Source organism: Peromyscus leucopus, chromosome 2 (assembly GCF_004664715.2).
Source record: "Peromyscus leucopus breed LL Stock chromosome 2, UCI_PerLeu_2.1, whole genome shotgun sequence".
Lineage (NCBI taxonomy): Eukaryota > Metazoa > Chordata > Mammalia > Rodentia > Cricetidae > Peromyscus > Peromyscus leucopus.
Window position 1 is genome coordinate 54513797 of NC_051064.1, and position 18728 is coordinate 54532524.

General features: G+C 50.9%; 3 protein-coding genes across 6 annotated transcripts; all 3 read right to left on the reverse strand.

Moving 5' to 3' along the window:
* Nucleotides 1-57: 57 nt before the first annotated feature.
* Nucleotides 58-3416, reverse strand: Spag8 (sperm associated antigen 8). 2 transcript variants are annotated; one of them, XM_028883941.2, is made up of 7 exons: nt 2766-3413; nt 1943-2678; nt 1642-1816; nt 1432-1477; nt 1244-1358; nt 1058-1120; nt 58-379 (listed from the first exon to the last, which is right to left on the reverse strand). In XM_028883941.2, exons 1-7 carry the CDS (start codon nt 2801-2803, stop codon nt 185-187), a joined length of 1368 nt encoding a protein of 455 aa, XP_028739774.1. In that variant the 5' UTR covers nt 2804-3413; the 3' UTR covers nt 58-184. The 2 variants fall into 2 exon arrangements, with proteins under 2 accessions (XP_028739774.1, XP_037058449.1); XM_037202554.1 differs by lacking the exon at nt 1642-1816 and having other exon boundaries at nt 1244-1368; nt 2766-3416.
* Nucleotides 3417-3540: 124 nt separating this feature from the next.
* Hint2 (histidine triad nucleotide binding protein 2) lies at nt 3541-5770 on the reverse strand. Its single transcript, XM_028883939.2, has 5 exons — nt 5659-5770; nt 4219-4359; nt 4017-4121; nt 3839-3911; nt 3541-3725 (listed from the first exon to the last, which is right to left on the reverse strand). The coding sequence occupies exons 1-5, from the start codon at nt 5737-5739 to the stop codon at nt 3634-3636; spliced, it is 492 nt and encodes a 163-aa protein (XP_028739772.1). The 5' UTR covers nt 5740-5770; the 3' UTR covers nt 3541-3633.
* A 3213-nt stretch (nt 5771-8983) lies between these two features.
* Fam221b (family with sequence similarity 221 member B) lies at nt 8984-18705 on the reverse strand. Of its 3 annotated transcripts, none has more exons than XM_037202561.1 (7): nt 18280-18705; nt 15351-16008; nt 15049-15192; nt 10019-10129; nt 9675-9872; nt 9427-9546; nt 8984-9063 (listed from the first exon to the last, which is right to left on the reverse strand). In XM_037202561.1, the coding sequence occupies exons 2-7, from the start codon at nt 16006-16008 to the stop codon at nt 9026-9028; spliced, it is 1269 nt and encodes a 422-aa protein (XP_037058456.1). In that variant the 5' UTR covers nt 18280-18705; the 3' UTR covers nt 8984-9025. The 3 variants fall into 3 exon arrangements, with proteins under 3 accessions (XP_037058456.1, XP_037058455.1, XP_037058453.1); XM_037202560.1 differs by having other exon boundaries at nt 8992-9275; nt 9675-9803; XM_037202558.1 differs by having other exon boundaries at nt 8992-9275.
* Between the last annotated feature and the right edge of the window lie 23 nt (nt 18706-18728).

Consider the following 18728-nt stretch of genomic DNA (forward strand, 5'->3'; position numbering starts at 1 on the left):
CAAGGGAAGAACATGGGGTGTGAACCCGGTTATTCACAGATTCAAGGAGTTAGCAGCTTCCAGAGGAGAGTGCTTTATGTGAAACCCCCTCATCAAGTACAGAGAATTAACTCCACCCACGCCTACCTCTGCAGTATAGACGGAAATAAATTCCAAATTCCAGGTCCACTTTCCTCCTCCACCCTTAGGCTGGAGCTGTTCTTGGCCCTCCACAGCCCTGCCCCCCTCCCTGACAGGAAAGGGAAGACATCACCCCCATTTGGTGAGGGAAACTCTCAAGTTCGTAAGGCAAAGGCTGCCCTAGAGACAAGGGTACTGGTGTGGAGAAGCTGCAGTTCTTCCGGAATGGTGTGTCCAGTGTCCTGATGTTACTGACACCCTGGAGGAGTGTCAGGATGAGGACTGAGGCCATCCTTCCCCAAGACAGAGCAGAAGGGCCTGTCTCCCCTGCCCACCGCCTAGTCACCCCCCACACCGCCTAGTCCCCCCCACACCGCCTAGTCCCCCCCACACCGCCTAGTCACCCCCCACCGCCTAGTCCCCCCCACCGCCTAGTCCCCCCCCACCGCCTAGTCCCCCCCACCGCCTAGTCCCCCCCACACCGCCTAGTCCCCCCCACCGCCTAGTCCCCCCCACCGCCTAGTCCCCCCCCCCGCCTAGTCCCCCCACACCGCCTAGTCCCCCCCACCTAGTCCCCCCCCCGCCTAGTTCCCCCCCACACCGCCTAGTCCCCCCCACCGCCTAGTCCCCCCACGGCCTAGTCCCCCCCACCGCCTAGTTCCCCCCACACACCGCCTAGTCCCCCCCCACCGCCTAGTCCCCCCAAAACTGCCTAGTCCCCCCCACCGCCTAGTTCCCCCCACACACCGCCTAGTTCCCCCCACACCGCCTAGTCCCCCCCACACCGCCTAGTCCCCCCCACCGCCTAGTCCCCCCCCCGCCTAGTCACACCCCCCCCCCGCACCGCCTAGTCCCCCACACCGCCTAGTCCCCCCCACCGCCTAGTCCCCCCACACACCGCCTAGTTCCCCCCACACCGTCTAGTCCCCCCACACACCGGCAGCTGTGGTGCTCTCTGTGTCCAGAACGTTTCGGGCTGTTCTTGGCGGTAATCATGAGGCTGTGAGGGAAGAGACATGGAGTAACTCCTGGTCTTTGACGCTCTCTCTCAACTTCTGGGTTTGCTGCTTTCCCACTGCCCGGCAGGGCCCAGCTGTTCAAGTAAGGTGGGCTGGGTTCTCACCTTTGTAGGGGCGGGAGGCCCTGTTTGGACCAGCTTCGCTCTGTAGTCATGGTGTGTTACTGACTCAGCCTCAAAGAGCTTCCTTGGGGGTTCTTGTTCGGCCCGTACCTCTTCACTATGGAGTCCTGGGAGAGGTCAAGGCCAGTCCGTGTTTTCCCCTCCCCCCTGCCCCCTTCCCAGACTCTCACCAGATCTGGTTGAGCAGGAACATCTCCAGCATGGCTTCCCGCTTCCCTGTGGGAGGGCGAGGAGGAGTCTCGTCAGGAAGCAGCTTCAGGAACAGGCCGAGAGGAAGGGGAATCTTGGGGTTTGCCCTTGGGTCCACCAAACAATCCACAATCCCACCAGGTCCTGTCTCCTTTTTGCCTGCCTACTGGTCGGTCTCTCATGCTTCACACCTCGAAGTGGCTGACAGACATTTCTTGGGGGCTGGTATGAGTCTGTCTGGGTGGTGCTGGAAGGCATGGGTGACGGAGGTTGCACGCTCAGCAGACCCTGGTGTCCGTGTCGGAAGAAGTAACTCTCCGAGCCATCTTGCGATCTCGGGATTTGATCCAAGTGGTTGGTGGCTCTCTGTGGACCCCACGTTAAGTGACTGTGAGCTCTCCCTTCTCATATTGACCCTCATCACAAACTATTGGCTTCCCTAGGAAAGTGGGGCCCGCCTTCAGGAGAGGGGAGCAGGCCACACCTTCATACCTCTTCATCCCAGTTGTAGAGGAGACACTGGCCACGCGGCCGTGTTTTACAGAGGAACTCAGGTTTCCTCTCCACCTCTGGGGGTTTCCATGTCCCTCGGACTCCGGGTTCTGAGACTTGCAGAGGTTCCCAGGGTTGGTGGCATGGCACACAGCAGTAGTACCGTTCCCATGTGCTAGAATAAGGGAGGTCTGGCGGCGGGTTTCGGAACCCCTGAGGAACACCGGAGCTGAACTTATGACCAGGTCCAGAGTCAGCAGGACCAGGTCCAGAGTCAGCAGGACCAGGTCCGGAGGCAAGACCAGGCCCATGGGCGAGAGCAGGTCCAGAGATAGGACCTCTGGAGCTCTGGCCGGTATCAGAGCTCTGGCCAACACCAGAGCCCGAGCCCGAGCCAGGACCAGAGCTGTGACCAGAGCTATGGCCAGGATAAGAAGAGGCAGGAGCAGGGCTTGAGCTGGGGTCTTTGGCACAGGGATTCCGAGGTATATAAGAAATATAGAGGGGCTGATAGCCAAACCTCCCATGGCCTATCGGATGGGATCTAGGGCAGGAAGCTTCCGGAAGACTGTCGGAAGAGGGCTCTGTGAGCACAGAATACGGCCCATGAGCCTCTTTACACAGAACCCCCGGAACAGTTACGGCCTCTAGGGCTGGCTTAGGACTGCCCCCTGAAGAAGGAATGGGTTCTGAAGTGGTCTCTAGTCCTTCGGAGCTGGGGTGTACTTCTAAAGATCTGAAAGAAACAAATACATCAAGATGGTCAAAATCGCTGCGAAATTAGTCCGTCAACCTTACTTGTTCTCGAATCCATGGCTCTCACCGCGACCGAGATTCCTCCGTAGACTCGGTCGTCTCCATTTTTCAAACGCCGGCTACCGGGTTGCCATAGAGACGGCCAACAACTCCAGGAGGCTGCGCAGAGCTAGAGCTGGGCGGTCCCAGGTGGCGGGTAGAACGGAAGATAAACAAACGCTCTCCAGGGGGCGGACGTCTTAGGCTAGGTGCTCTCCAATAGCCTCAGCTCCGTTCCGCCTCACCTGGGCTTAGGTCTCACTAGCTGAACCCTTGCCTCCATGGCCCAGTTGATTCGTTGTGACTAAGGTGACTTATGGGGATGCACGGAGACAAGCACAGATGGGCAGCAATACGAACTCTTGTTTGCTTGGTTCCTTCCCTAAGTTGGGAGAGCAACGTCTTTTTTTTTTTTTTTTAAACAGTTCAAGGATGAAAATACACGAAGTAGGGCCTGAGAATGCAGCTCAGTGGTAGGAGTCCTTGTTCAGTATGCCCAAGGTCCGGGGTTCCGTCCTCAGCACACATAAATAGAGATATATCACAGCAAAATGAAAGGGAATATGGTACAATAGAGAGTCATCCAGGCAAATTTCTACTGCTATTTCTTTCTTTTTCTAGAGGCTTGACCTAGAACGGACCATTAGAAACCAGCAGATCTGCACCACACACCCCTTTAACCACCAGACTGGGTCGTAGGATCTTTTATTCTGACCGTGGTCAAGAGAGCTTATAGCCCCGAATCAATTTCCTTTCACCTTTGTGGTATAAATCCGTTACATATTTAAGACAGGAATGCAAAATTGAGGGAGAATAAGTTTATTCATGCCACAGGATTTCTTTTCCCTCTCTCCACCCACGCATCCAAGTCTGTGGTCCTGGGTCAGCTGGCAGGTTTAGCCAGGAGGCCACTGCAGCTGTCGGCCTCCAAGTACGTGAATGTGCAGGTGATACACGGACTGGGCGCCCATCTTCCCGTCATTGACCACTGAAAGGAGCTTGAGGTTAGGGATCGGGGTCACAGGAGAGGTCAAGGGCTAAAGAGCACACTGAGAACTGGGGATTCATAGGTGAGGAGACCCAAGGACAAAGTTCACTCACCAAGTCGATACCCATCTTTCAGACCCTCAGCCTTGGCTGTCTTCTTGGCCACAAGGAGTAAGTGCCCTAGAAGCTATAGGGAAAGGAAAGGGACAGAGCTGGCTCCCTTCATAGGAGTCAAACCTCCAGCTTAATCCAGGGCCCCTCCCAGACAGGCCCCCGGCCCTGTTCTCCCCACCTGCTGGTCTTCTTCTTCAGCCTGGCTAATTCGAGGAATGGGCTTCTTAGGAATGACCAGAAAATGCACAGGGGCCTGAGGAGCCACATCACGGAACACTAGACACTGGGAGCAGTGACAGGTGAGAGATCACTGTTATGTCATCCGACCCAATGGCACCGATGAAATGCTCAAGAGGGTTGGGCCCTATGGGGATCTTCACCTGCTGATCTTCATACAGAATGTCGGCTGGGAGGCTGCGATCCAAAATCCGGGAGAAGATGGTGGGCGCCGCTCCTCCAGGAGCAGCTTTCTGAGCCCTGGCCACTTCACTTCCGTCAGTCATACCTGCATTGCCCCGGACCTGAAGATGGGGTTGGGTGAATCCAAGGGAGAGAGCTAGCCGTCATTTTCCCACGCGCTTAGCTCGGGCTGGCAGAAGCTGGGCTCCAAGAGTGCCTCCAACTTCATTCTTCTGAGAACCTATCAGTGGTTCCAGGCTAGGGCAAGTCCCTGAATTTCAGAGCCTGAGCTGCCAAGGGCGGGCCAGGCGATGGCGGGCCCGGTTACAAAACACGCAGTAATTACTGCGTAGGATTTGGGAGTGCAATTGATTCCTGCAAATGTGATTAATCTGGCATGGTACAGGTAAAGGGACCCAGAAATCTGTAACTCCAGCAGCTGGGATGGGGAGGCAGCGGGATCAATAACTCGTCATTCTTAGTCACACAGGAAACTCTAGGCTAGTGTGGGAGACATAGACACTGTCCCCAAAAGCCAACGAAACAACACTGAGGTCTCAGTTCCTATGCTGCCACTGAATACATCAGATACATCCCTGAGAGCTTCAAAGAATGGTTTGAATCCTGTCCTGAGAGCTTGAAGCTCTTTACTGTTTCCATTTATTTCCACTGTGCGTTTTCTGATCTTTAAGCCTTGCTACTTGATTTATGTTTTTAATCTATCTGTCCTATCTGACATTGGCGGCTCGTTTCTTTGGGTGTCACATTGGATTTCTTATTGTGCAGCTTTCCTGTTGTTGCTATGCAGGGCAGGCTGCTGAAGCCCTGGTAATTCTGCTGCCTCAGTCTCCCAAAAGCCGGAATTATAGGCATGTGCCACCAAGCTCGGCTTCTTACACTGGATTTTAATTCCAGTAACTTGAATCAGCGGAGTTATGTAAGAGTTCAGCTAAGTGAACTCGGCTCTACCAGAGGGGATAGGTAGGAGGTAGGACTACTCGTTTCCCACCGGTTCAGAGGCGGCCATAGTCAGTGCTTTACACTGAAGCGAAACTGGGGGAGAAATTAAATCACTGTTGGAAAATGTGGAAGACCAAAGAGCAACGCTGGCGCGCATTACACGGCTAGAGGTCTGAGAACAGCCAGCTAGCTCCCAGAGGGAGCGCTCACTTCCTGGAGGGGGCACAGCAGAGGCAGGCTGGAGCACGCTCCCGACCAGCACCACCAGCTCGGTCCCAACCGGGATGCCCCGGCTGTTCCCGGAAGCGGTCGCCGCTCTTTTCTCTCGCGGATTCGACCGCAGAGTCCCTGAAACCGACCCTCGGGAGAGGCAGTGGCCCCGCAATGATGCGCGACGCGCGTGCCGGCCCCGGAACGCGCCAGTGCCTGCAAGCCCCCTGGTCCCTCTGGCTGCTTCTCACCTGCGCACCCCGGGGCCCCGCGGCCGCCAGGGTTCTGCGCGCGGTGCGCAAACCCACTGCCAGCAGCACGGCCGCAGCCATCTTCCCGGAGCCGGCCGCCTTGCAGGCGCAGCCCCATTGGCCGCGTCCGGCTGGGGGCGGGTCCCGCCGCGCAGCCCATTGGCTGCCTCTGCCAAAGCAGGGCCAGTTTTTGTCTAGTAGCGTGAAAATTCTTTTTCCATTGGATCCCTCCTTAGTTTTGCTCTGAGATACATTCCCACTCCATTGGAAGAACTAAGTCCGGGGGTGGGATTTTTTTTCCTAATGGGCTCAGGTTCACCACCTTGACCGAGCTTTGGTGGAGGTTCCTGAGTGGGTGGGACTTGCTCGTCCTCGGCCTGTCCCTTTTAGCTCTGGCGCTGGTGGGGGGAAGAGGGCGGGGCCTCGCCACCTGCTGCACAAAGGCTAAATGTAGCGCAGACCCTGCTCCGCATTGGCCAGGAGGGCGGGGCTCTGAGGACATTCGGCGCTTATTGGCTCCAGAAACCACATGGGTGGGGCTAAAAATGAACTGGGACGGGGCTTTTTAATCTATAGGATAGGTACTATTTATTATTATTATTATTATTATTATTATTATTATTAAGAGATTTTTCTATTCATTTACATACCAACCACAGATTCCCCTCTCCTCCCTCCAACCTAACCATTTCTTATCAACTTCAGCTCTTTGACCACTTCAAAGATTTAAAACATATTATATGAAAGTTATTTTTTAAAGTCTCGGTCAATTTGTTTTATGTTCTTGCTCCCACTTACATCAATATTATGCAATCAGTTTTCAGGGCATTTTTTCCCCTTAAACGGGTGAGGATAGGAGCATCCTGTGTATACTATATTATGTATTACAGTTTTATTTTCCTTTCCACTTCATAAGTGGTGTGTAGTGCCATTAGCTCTGTGAGGCAGGTTTGCTTTGCATACATACAATTTTTTATTGTATATGTGTTTCTGCCTGTGATATGTGCATGTGACCGCAAGTGTTCATGAGTGCTAAGAAGGCATAGGATGACCTGGAGCTGGAGTTATAGGCTGTTGGGAACCACCTGATGTGGGTGCTGAGTTCCAGTGCTCTACAAGGGCAGTATGTGCCCTTAACTGCTTAGCCATCTCTTCAGCACCTAAAGATTTATGTATATGTGTGGGAATGTGCAAGTCTGCATGGGTGCAAGAGGATGTCAGAGATTCCTTAGAGCTGGAGTTACATACAGGTGGTTGTGAGCCACCAGATGGGAACCAAATTTCAGTACTCTATAACAGCAGCAAACACTCTTGAGCACTAAATCATCTCTTCATTTCTTTATATTTTGAAATAAGAAACAGGGTATTCCACTTGAGAGGCAGAGGCAAAAGAATCACTCATGAGTTCCAGGCCTGCCTGGTCTACATAGCAAGACTCAGTCTCAAAATACATCAGTCTCCCCCAAAGCTCATCACCTGGGGAGTTATAGTCTGGCACAGTAGTGTAAGTGTTCCCCTTATAGCTTTAGAGCCTGTTTGGTTTTTGCACATGCCCTGGTATGTAAATGCCCAATAACTGCTGAATATTTGGTGTTTCACTGTTCCACTTTCTTATATATAGTAATAAATGACATGTTTATTATTCTCTTATATTTTTCAAATTAGTATAGTTTACATACTGTGCAATGACTACATACTGTGTCTCCAGTGACCTGATCACAGTAACTCTTCTATTAATTGAACTGTTTTTATATGATTATCACAGCACATACAATCACTGTTGAGAAACTTCTGGAATTAGCACACTCTCTTTTACACAGATATATTGTTAGAAAGCCCTTTCAATTCTTCCCAGGGTGGATATGTGATCATATGATTTTGCCCTGGGGTCCTAGAAATCTAGGCTGCATTCCTTCCTTTGCAAAGGCAGATGGCCTTTCTAAATATCAGGAAATGTGGGATCACCTTGCCCCTGAGCCCTAGATGTGAGACGCTCCAGAGAAGGGCAAGAGATCAGCGGAGCTGGGATGAGAAGAGGGTAGAAATCTCGGAAGCACTAAGGTTTGGAGCTGGACATTTCTTTGGGTTTTCATAGAGTGTAGGCAACACAGGTTATTCCTGTCTTATAGCTCTAGCAACTGAGGCCCCAAGAGGGAGCCCAGCATCACAAGCCCGCCAGTGTCAGGCTGTCCCATGGCCATAAAATCACCGAGGGAGTTCGGTCACTCCCTGGCACTCACAATTTCACACTGACTACAGCCGCTTTCTTCCACACACTTGCCCTCGCCTGCAGCTACCCCCTGAAGGCTGCATGCTCCGCAGACCCCAACCACTGTCTCCTGGGTTGCAGTCCACGGCAGCACAGCTGCTCCAGAGCCCCCTAGAGATTTCCTATTCCCCTGATGGCACTCGTTCCCTGGCATCACGTCTCCCCATGTGTAGCAGCGTCCCTTCACTTCTCCTGGCCTTTCTTTTGTCTTCTTTTCCTCACTGTCCTGACACCATCCCACCAGCGCCCATTAGTCTAAATAGTTTTGCCTCTCTCCTCTAAGCGGATTCTCACTTCCTACCACACTAAATCCTAAACTTTGCTCTTGCATGATTTTCTCTGATTCCCCACGAGCCTTCCCCAACACTCGCCTCTCTCTTCCAGTCTCTTACTCCCCACTAATCCCTTTCTTGCTTCACAGAGGATATAGATGTCACCAGAGGGGAACTATACTACTCCCTGCAGCTCACACTCCCTTCTTTGAAATGTCAGACGAAATGAAGTTTCTCTTCATCAGAGCAAATACCTCCACCTCGGCCTTGACCTCATTCCCTCTTTCCTCCATGTCTGGGATCTTGTCCCATCAAGCATCTCTCCTCCCTTCTGCATCCTTCAGGATCTTTTTGTATATGGGCCTCTTCCTCCTTTCCTTCTTAAAAAGTTGCTTCCTTGATCTACAGCCTGTCTTTCTTCCACTTCTTACCCAAGCTCCTTGAAGAGACTCCTTCAAACTCATGGCTATTTGGTGTTTACCTCCACCATGCCCGTGTGCAACCACACTGTCCAAAGCCTCCAATGACTTCTAATGGCAATGTCTTTGCCTTGTGGAACCCCAGCTACATCTGAAATCCCTGCTTATTCTATTCTTGAAAACTCTCCTTCCTTGGCTCTCTAGAAGCTAGTCGCCTGGTGTCAGGGCCGGCAGCTTGGATGCGGCCATGATAGAGGAAGGTGGTTGGAGGCAGCCTCCCCTCTGCTTGGTGCTGTCTCTTGCCTGTCGTTAGAGCTGACTCTAAATTGAGTCTTGACGCTACCTGTCCCATAGAGAGCCAGGTCTGATTCTATTGGCTTCCACTTTATTGTTGATCTTGGCCAGGCTCAAAAAGGCCTGCGCCAGTTGTTGACAGTGTTTGTCCCTGGAGGAGGGAAGAGCAGAGGTGAAAGGGTCAGGGATGGGGGTTAGATTTAGGGCCAAGCTGGAGGTTACTTGGACCAGGGGGTGCAAGGGATCTAGGGTGGGAACTGGGGTGGCCAGAGACACCCTGCGTCTGGAGGGCCTCAAGGTCAGACTTGGTGAGGATGGCATCTCGGAGGGCAGGCATCTCTGCAAAAGGCACATAGTCTGCTCCTGGGGGTGGAAAGCAGTGCAGGCGTGGGCTGTGGGGCGGGCTGAGGGCTGGGGACCTGGGGAGGATGGGGCAAAGGGTGGGAGTGCCTTTCTGCCTGGCCTTCTGATTACAGACGCTGGCATGGTCCCCTGTCCCGTGTTCTCCCCTCACCATAAGGTCTCCCTCCTCTTCGCCTGGTCTCTTCATTCTCGAAGAAAGTCTCGTGTTCCTCCCAGCGCCGGTCACAGGCCGCACAGAGGAAATTCGACTCAAAACAGCTGCAGCAACAGCCTAGGGCAGAAGTGCACCCAGGAGAATATAAGGAACCAACGGCCCCCCCATGAGCTGAGACGCTCTCGCCTGGTCTCCATCCCATATTCACTTCTCCCACCCAAACACCCCTTTGCAGGAGAAGTTACCGCGGTGCCTGCAGGGGTGGGCTCCGGTGGCCGCGTGTTCTTCGTGAGTATGTTTACAGCGACATTGGGCTCTCCAGGCTTTGGGATCGAAGGTGGCCCGTCTCTTAAGCCAGAACTCACCTACCTCCTCTGGGCGTGACGGGATGAAACAAAACATGAGGCACCTGCACTGACTTACGCTGCAGGGCACCGACAGATCTGGGAGGGTGGGGAGGGTGGAGGGTTAGACCCGCCCCTGGAAGGACCTGGCCTCCCCTCCGTGTTCATCTCTGTCTCCCCCTCCAAGACAGGAAAGAGCACAGTGGCCCCTTCGTATCTGACAAGTATGGCAACTTCTTTCCTACCTGAGATGATCTGGTGTTCTTTCAACAAATGTCCACAAAAGCATTTGGACTCATCTCCAATCCGGAAACAGTCCCATAAGTAATGGGGGCAGCGCCAGCCAATATAGAGACCTACATATGGAGGGATTAATCGGGCAAAGTGAAAAGGAAAAAAAAGAAATCCCAAGCTCTCTACAAGTGTTCTGATGGATCCCCTGGAGTCAGGGTGGAGAACTCACCACCATAGCCTGCTGTACCTGTCTCTAGTAGGGAGCCCTCACTTCTGGCCCTTAGACTTTTTTCATTCAAGTTTTGTTATCCCAAAGTACCATCAGTTCCCTTCCTATCCCAGGATCCACCCCATGTCTGTCAGCCTAACTGAGATAACCGAAGGTGGTCTCCAGTTTCAGAGCAGGGACTCTAGAGGACACTGAAGATGAACATGGGGCTCTGGTGACGGTCACAGTGTCTTACCTCCTCCTATCTCCATGCTAGAGTCCAACCTTTCTCAAGTGTTTATGGCAAGCAAGAGAGAAGCTAACTGACCCGGTGGACAGGAGGTGATGGGGATTGGCTCCTGTTGGGGATTACTAGGGAAGGACCCTGGAGGAAAGGTGGAAGTTGGGCAGACTTGGTGCCAGGAGGCGGGAGGAAGCTTGCCCCCTTACCCTCCAGGTTGACACCTCTGTCAACCCTTCTGTGTCCCACTGTTGTGTAACTAACACCCTCTGTGATCCCGAGAAGGGTGGCTGGTAGACTGACAGCCCCCCAGAGATCAGGAGAAAGGGCCAGGCCAGAAGTCAGAGCTGCAAGAGCAAAGAAATCTAAGTTTCAAGGAATGGAAAGGGAATGTGGAAAGGAGAGGCTAGTGTTCTCGAATGCAGGCGCACGAGCAGGTGGCTTACAAGATCCTGGCTTTAGCAGTGGGGGCTGAAAGAATCCAGTTTCATGGCCAGTCCCATCACAAGTCAAGGGCAGGGCTAGGCAGATGTGACAGACGAACTGGACAGCACTGTAGTGATATTTTGTGTGTGATCTAACAGATAAAGCTTGCCTGAAGATCAGAGGGCAAAGCCAGTCACTAGGTAGCCAAAGAGGCCAGCAGTGGTGGCACACGCCTTTAATCGCAGCGTTAGGGAGGTAGAGGCAGGCGGATATCTGTGAGTTCAAGGGGACTGCAGCTGTAGGACTCTTATGCCTGTGAGAGGTCTCAACAGAAATGTCACCCCATTCTAAAAGTTGTCCCTGGCTTCCCACAAGAGAAGGGTCTATATTTTCATCCATATCGCCAATCCTGCCATAAAAGAGATGCCAGAGAAGACAGACTGCCTGACTGAAAACAAACACGTTCCTTTAGTGGCATAATCCACAATTGTGTGTCTCAGGCCAGGTGTCCTTATCTTACCCATAGTTCCTAAGGTTCTAAAACTTGTTGTGTGCCTTTTGGCTTGGTTGCCTCCAGTGCCAGGACGCTGCTGTACCCGGAATGTTTGGTTGAGAGCACAGGGAGAAGCAAAGTCACAATGGGTGTGTGGGAGCCAGGGCTCCACTGGAGGAATTCTGAACTCTACAAAAGCGGGGCACAGTGCCAGAGCAGGTGATGTGCAGATATGAACCCAAGTCTGCCTGGAGATCAAAGCTTGGCCAGTCTGAGCACGGATGTGGGAATCAGTGTGCAGCCTTCAGATGAAGAGTTTGAATAGAGCCTGGAAAGAATACCTCAGATTCTATTATTCTATTCTATTCTATTCTAACCTAGCCTAACCAGCCTAGCCTAACCCATTCTCTACCCTTAAAGTGGTGAACCTGGCATCTGGCTCTGTATTCCACTTTCGGATTCCAAACTCTCTTCCTGTTAGAAGTAGACTAGGCAGGCAGAGAAGACATTATCTTGGGTGCCATTCTGACTCAGTACAGCTGCATGGCCATGCTTGCACATCAACTCTTGATTTCTAGAAGGTTTCCATACTGCCTACAGCTGTCTTTACATGAAGGATGCCTCTCCATCTCAGACCTCTCCTGGGCTTCGGATTCACAGGGCCATCTTTCGATTGCATTCTCACCAGCATGTTCCATTAAACACTTACACAGTTTTCACCTCAAAACCTCTCAGCCTCTGTCCTCGGTTTACCAGGTTTGTATGTCCCCACACCAGCTCTCACGTCATTCAGACAAGCCAAGAACTTGGGTGTCACTCCAGGTGTTTAACATTTCTTAACTTGTTCTACACACGAAGTGATCCAATAGTCAGTTTTGCCTTGTCAGTGTTTCCTGAACCTCTCCATCTGTCTGTCTCTCCATCATCCAGCGACTTCTTCCTTGATTATTACCAGTGTTTCAGTGGCGTCTTCTGTGACCAGTCTTGCCTCTCCCTCTACTCTACTGCCAGAGCGATCGTTTAAAAGCACAGATCTGTTAGTCGGTGTCCTATTTTAAATCATCTTGGTGATTCTCAGGTGCCCTTGGGATAAGACTATGACTCCACATTGGCATGAAAATACCTGCACAATTCTCTAGTTCCGGAGCTGAGCTAGCGTCCCCCACCAACATTCTTGCACAAGAAAAAACACTACAGTTTCCTAAGGTTCCTCGTCTTGTCATAGCTCTTTTATTTTACTTAAAATTTTATTTTGGGGGCTGGAGAGATGGCTCAGAGGTTAAGAACACTGACTGATCTTCCAGAGGTCCTGAGTTCAATTCCCAGCATCCACATGGTGGCTCACAACCATCTGTAGTGAGATCTGGTGCCCTCTTCTGGTGTGCAGACAGAACACTGTATACATAATAAATAAATAAATCTTTAAAAAAATAAAATGAAATTTTATTTTGATAGGCTCTTTTTTGTTACGCAGTCCAGGCTGGCCTGGAACTTACCATGCAGACTGTGATAGCCTCAAACTTGGGAGCCTCCCACCTCAGCCTTCCAAGTGCTGGGGTCACAGGCATGCAGCACCCCACCCAGCTTGACTATCTCTTCGCGCCCTCTTACAGATAAGTAGCTTCAGCCAGCCATCTTTCCTTCCAATGCTTACTTTTAGTCTAGTGCCCCCAACTGGGTGCCCCTTTCCTCTGTCTCTGCAAGACTCTGGGCATAGCAATTTGTTGCCTAAATTATAATGGTCATTGTACTTAATGGCATTGCTTGTCAGAGAGCATGTTGTCTGAGGGACCTTTGTTATTTATTGTTTTGAGGCAGGTCTCTCTGTGCAACTGAAGGACAAGCTTTATCCTTGAGACCTTCTTGCCTCACTGCTTACACAACTAAAAAATGCTTGGCATACAGTTGGTGCATACTAACTGTTTGTTAAAAGAATTTTGGTAAAATCTCACATTTTAGATTTCTCTGCACATCACATCTTAGGGAGTCTTGACTCAAGATCTTCAACATTGGAAGGGACAGACCCCAAATATTTTTGTGTAGGGTTGAGTACACAAACCACTTGTTTAAGCAGGAAAATGCAGACATTTAAAACAAAGGAGAAATACAGAGGTCTTGAGGAGTAAGGAGTGGGTAGGAGGATCTAAAAGAGTGAAGAGGGGACTGGACAGAACCTGCATTTGCAAGAAAAAACAACAGCAATAGATGTTAACATAACTAGAGCTGGGGCAGTAGTGGCACACGCCTTTAGTCCCAGCACTTGGGAGGCAGAGGCAGGTGAATCTTTATGAGTTCGAGGCCAGCCTGGTCTACAAAGTGTGTTCCAGTTCAGCCAGGAATGTAACACAGAGAAACCCTGTCTCGAAAAATCCAAAACTAAAACCCAAACCCAAACCATAACTAAACAGAGATTTCACTATCAGTGGAAACTTAGAAACAAATAAGACTTAAAAAAAAAAATAGAGATGGGGCTGGAGAGATGGCTCAGAAGTTAAGAGCACTGACTGTTCTTCCAGAGGTCCTGAGTTCAATTCCCAGCACCCACATGGTGGCTTACAACCATCTGTAATGAGATCTAGCACCCTCTTCTGTATACATAAAAAAAAAAAAGTCTTAAAAAAAATAGAGGTGAAGGGGAGAGGTTCCCTACATGGAGGTGGGGCGAGTAAATTACACAAAGGAGAAGAATACAGGATTTTCTATTGGCTTTATATCTTAGTCCTGTTGATGTAGTTCCATCATAAGCAGAACAGAAGTACAAAAGGCTTGAGCAAATGTAATACTTTCTATTTAATTCACTAGACAGTTCAGAATCACAGAGGATCAGAGTGGCCTTCCTACTGAGATTAAGAACCCTTATAGATGGTGAAACCCAATAACACAGGTAGACATGCTTACGTGCAGTGTGCCATGTGTTTACACAGCTCATCTGCACACCCATGACAGAGGTGCAGCCTCCACTCACAGGAAGTATGATTCCAGGAGTGTAGCTCAGTGGGTAGGGTGCTTGTCTAGCTTACACAAAACCCCAGCGCCATGTAAAACCAGCTGTGGTGGCACACACATGTAACTCTAGTACTCAGGAAGTAGAAGCAGGAGGTTCAGAAGTTCAAGGTTAATCTTAAAGGCCATCATAAACTATACAGGAAGTTTGAGGCTAGGCTCGTGGCCTAGGCTACATGAGACCTTGTCTCAAAAGAGGGACACTAATTATGAGCTGTGACTTTAACTCAATAGGGTTTTAGGATTATCTTTCTTCTTTGGCGGGGACCCTCAAGGGTTTTAGATACTCAGATGGTCATTTGGAAGTGACAGTCTTTAATGGAGTCGAGGGACCAAAATCTTTTGCCATATCCATATGAGAATAAGGCTGCTAGAGACTGCCCAAGATGCTAGGGTTGTTCTGGTATAGACTGCTTGGGTGCTAGATCTGGGGCTGGCCCTCAATTCTTCTGTTGATGACAATGTCAGTTACTTTAATACATCTATCTATTGCTGCTTGGACTTCATGTGAAATCTCCACTTTTTTTCAGGCCAGCCTACCTGCTCCCCTTCCAGATTCCAGACAGGAGGCATGGCCATTTCCACATTGAAGGGGCAGGTTCCCAAATCTGTTGGATTGGAAGCTATCCATGGGCCTGTTAGAGGGCTCTGGAAGGCCACCAGGGCTCACCTGTCTGGATGGCCTTCAGGGCTGAATCCTTTTCCCATTGGAAAAGATTTTTCACCCCAGCACCAAATGGTTCTCTGTTCATTGGCTTAGCCACATTCGTCAGCTCTGCCCGCTTAGCAGGGACCGCTGGGCGACTTGTATAACCTGGGAAGACAAGGGCTGAGTAACCAGGGGCCAGAGAAAGGACCTTAAAACTAAGAGGAGCCATAGGTAAGAGTAACCCAGTCCCCCCCCCCTTCCTGGATAAGTCACAGACAGTGCCAGAGTCACAGGGACAGGGGGGAGGCAGGAACAATTACTACCAACTCTTTTCTCTTTCTTCTTGCTCGCATGAGGCTCAGGCTTGGCTGCATGAGCAGTGACGTCACTAGTATCTTCCTCTGTTTCCTCCCACTTTGCAGATGTGTCCACGTCGTCCTGGGTGGAAGGTCCTGCAAAGGAGTACTTTGGAGAGTGCTCAGATTCAGGGACCTGGGTCCGTGGACCTGCATCAGAATAAAGCCTACGGGAAGACGCAGGGACATCCTTCTTTTGTGAGAGCTGAAGAGCATTGTTTCGGACCTTAGAGATATGAATCTCATCTGCAGCGTCCTCCAATGGGATCTCGGTGATGGCTTTTTCTAGAGAGGTCACAGACTGGGGAGAATTTAAAAGGCTTGCAGAGGAACCCTCGGGTGATTCGGAAGGAAGCCTGGTGCTGTGGGACTTTAAAGTACTTCCAGAGACAGAAGGCTCCTGGAGGTCCACAGAGGCCTCAGTCTCGGGATTCGGCGAAAGAGATGTCAGGAAAAGGGTGTCGGCGGCAGGAGGCTGTGAAGATGTCTGTGAGCTGGAAAGCTCCAAGGGACTGTCAGGGCTAGTGGGCTCCCGTAAGTCTTCAGCAGAGGGGTTCTTTAAAGAAGAGCGTTCCTTTGCACCGGTGGTGGCCTGAGGATCTTCTGTGGTCTCATTTGCTTCCATCTAGTGGTAGAATAAGGTACAGGCTTCATTAGGTTGAAGTTGGAGGGTCTGCAAGTCAGGGCAGAGCCCCAGGGTTCACAGATGTCACTGGATGAGGACAAAATTATTAGTGGACCTAAGACATCAGAGGGAAGAAAGAAGAATTCTGGGTTTCAGGGTGCTGTGCCAGGAGGCTCACTCACGTGCCTCCCACGGCACACTACTGTAGGTTGGTAGGGAGCTGGAATTTAAAGACAGAAAGACAGAGCCGGGCGGTGGTGTCGCACGCCTTTAATCCCAGCACTCGGGAGGCAGAGCCAGGTGGATCTCCGTGAGTGCGAGGCCAGTCTGGTCTACAGAGCAAGATCCAGGATAAGCACCAAAACAACACAGAAAAACCTGTTTCAAACAAAAAACAAAACCAAAAAACAAACAAAAGAAGGAGGAGGAGGAGGAGGAAAGACAGAGCAGTCAGAATCCATCAGTGGCTGAGAGCAGAGGATCATGCCCCAGGAGGGAGCCCCAACAAGCTACTTGGCCAATTCAAGGGTAGAGTCTGGAGCATGTCTTAGGACCCTGGAATTATAGCCATGGAGTGCCAGAGTCTGAAGATGAAGCCCGAGTTGGGGTTGGCCTCCAAGAGTGCAGGAGAATGTCGCAGCGTGCATATCATGACTCTGTCTGCCCTCTGCTTTTGTCCAGGAACCACACACCTCCTTCCTTGGGCTCATTGATGTTCAAGGCTTCAACTACTTCCAGCTACCTGTGTATGTGTGTGTGTGTGTGTGTGTGTGTGTGTGTGTGTGTGTGTGTGTATTCTCTCTTTCCCTTCTCTTTTTTTTCCCTCTCAAGACAAAGTCTTACTATATAGGCCAGGCTAGATTTCTATGCAGCCCAGGTTGGTCTGAACTCCTTACAGGTCTCCTGCCTCAGACTCTTGAGGATGCTATTATGAAGGTGCCTCTCCATGCCTGGCTACCTCTGACTTCTAACTCCACATCTCTAACTCAGATTTCTTCATGCCCTGTGCTTCAGATGCTCCATGCGAGGTATTTCCACCCGGAAGTTCCACAGGCTTCAGAACTGACTCTGGAGAAACACAAAATGCCCCAGTCTTCTTCCCTAGCACCCATCTGCAACTGGAACTACTTCCAATCTTCCAAATGCTCCCCAAGTGTATCCTTCCTCTGTTCCCTCCAGTTTGTCCACGTTCTCATGATCTTCCTCCTGATTGTACAATAACACTGCCTCTCCACTACCATCCCCGGGGTATTTTCCACTCAAGTCTTTCGTTTATGAAACTTACATTTTACCAACAGCCAAAACCCACACTTTACTCAGGCACCACGCTCAGCATTGAGACCAGGTGAGCCTGGGAAAGAGACAACGTAACACACAGTGACAATATGAATGGCCCATCTCCAGGACGCTGTGAAAAGGGAGGATGCCTAATTTACCCTAGTAAGATCCAAGAGGGAAGCTCTCTCTCCCCTTTCAGCAAGATCTTTTGAACACACAAGACATTCTGACTGAGCCTAAAGGATTGCATTCAAGTTTCTTGGTCCTGACATTCAAGGTCTGTTACCATCACGCCTGACCTCCTTTGGGTGCTAAGGACTGAATGATGACCTTTGTATGTTAGCAAGTGCTCTATCACCGAGCTACACCCTCAATCCTTGTTTTTTTTTTCAGACAGGGTCTCACTATATAGCCCTGGATGGCCTAGAATTTTCTGTTTAGACCAAGTTGGCTTTGAACTGGCAGCAATTCTCCTGCCTCTGCTTCCCAAGTACTGGGATTACAGGCCAGTGCCACCACTTGACCTTCCAAAACAGACTCTGTCATCATCTGTAAGTCCGCTGTCATCTGCAAGTGTTACCTGAGGATTCTTGTGTCTCACTGCTTCCTAGATTTCCCATGAGTGAGACAGTAGCCAGCTTTAGATGTTACACCTTCAGCTCATTAGTGAGATGGCTCAGCAGAGGACCCGGATTCGATTCCCAGCACCCATATGGCAGCTCACAATTGTCTGTAATTCCAGTCCCAAGGGATCTGACCCTCTCTTTTGGCCTCCACAGGCACGGTACACAGTAGTGTACAGACATACATGCAAGCCAAACACCCATATACATAAAACAAAACTAAAGGTAAAAAACAAAGTAAGTTCACTGGAGTCTTTCTAAAGGGAAGAAGCAGAGGTGGGATCATGATGAAAAGTAGAGAATGAGTGGGTATTAGGAGGAAGAAATGGAGTCAAGGGTTGGCGTGGAGGGCGGTGGAGAAACTACATACCTCTGGGCTTAGGCTTGGCGGTTGCAAGTCCTTAGGTCAGGATCTTTACCTGGGTTGGAGGGGGAAGGATTGATCCTGACCGAGGGAATGAATGGCTTTGCTTTAGATGAGCCAGGTTGTAGTTGCTAAGTGAGAGGTCTCCTTGTAAGTGTGTCGGGGAGACTTGGGCATCTGCAGACCTTCGCAAAGGGACCCTGGCCCGATTTGAGGAAGAGTCGTCAAGGGAAGGGGACAAGAGAGGTCCAGGGCCGATGAAGGATGTACTTGACTGAAGCCTCTGGAACCCAGGCCGGGAGGGGAGCGGGGGCATCGGGCTCCGGGGCAACCCGAACGCCCAGGAGTCTCCACGGCAACAGTAGTCTGGTCGTCTGCGTGGGTGAGGTTTCCCAAGGGGGCAGCTTTGGATCTAGTTGGGACCCGGGGCTGAGCGAGTCTCTGTGTGGGCTGTG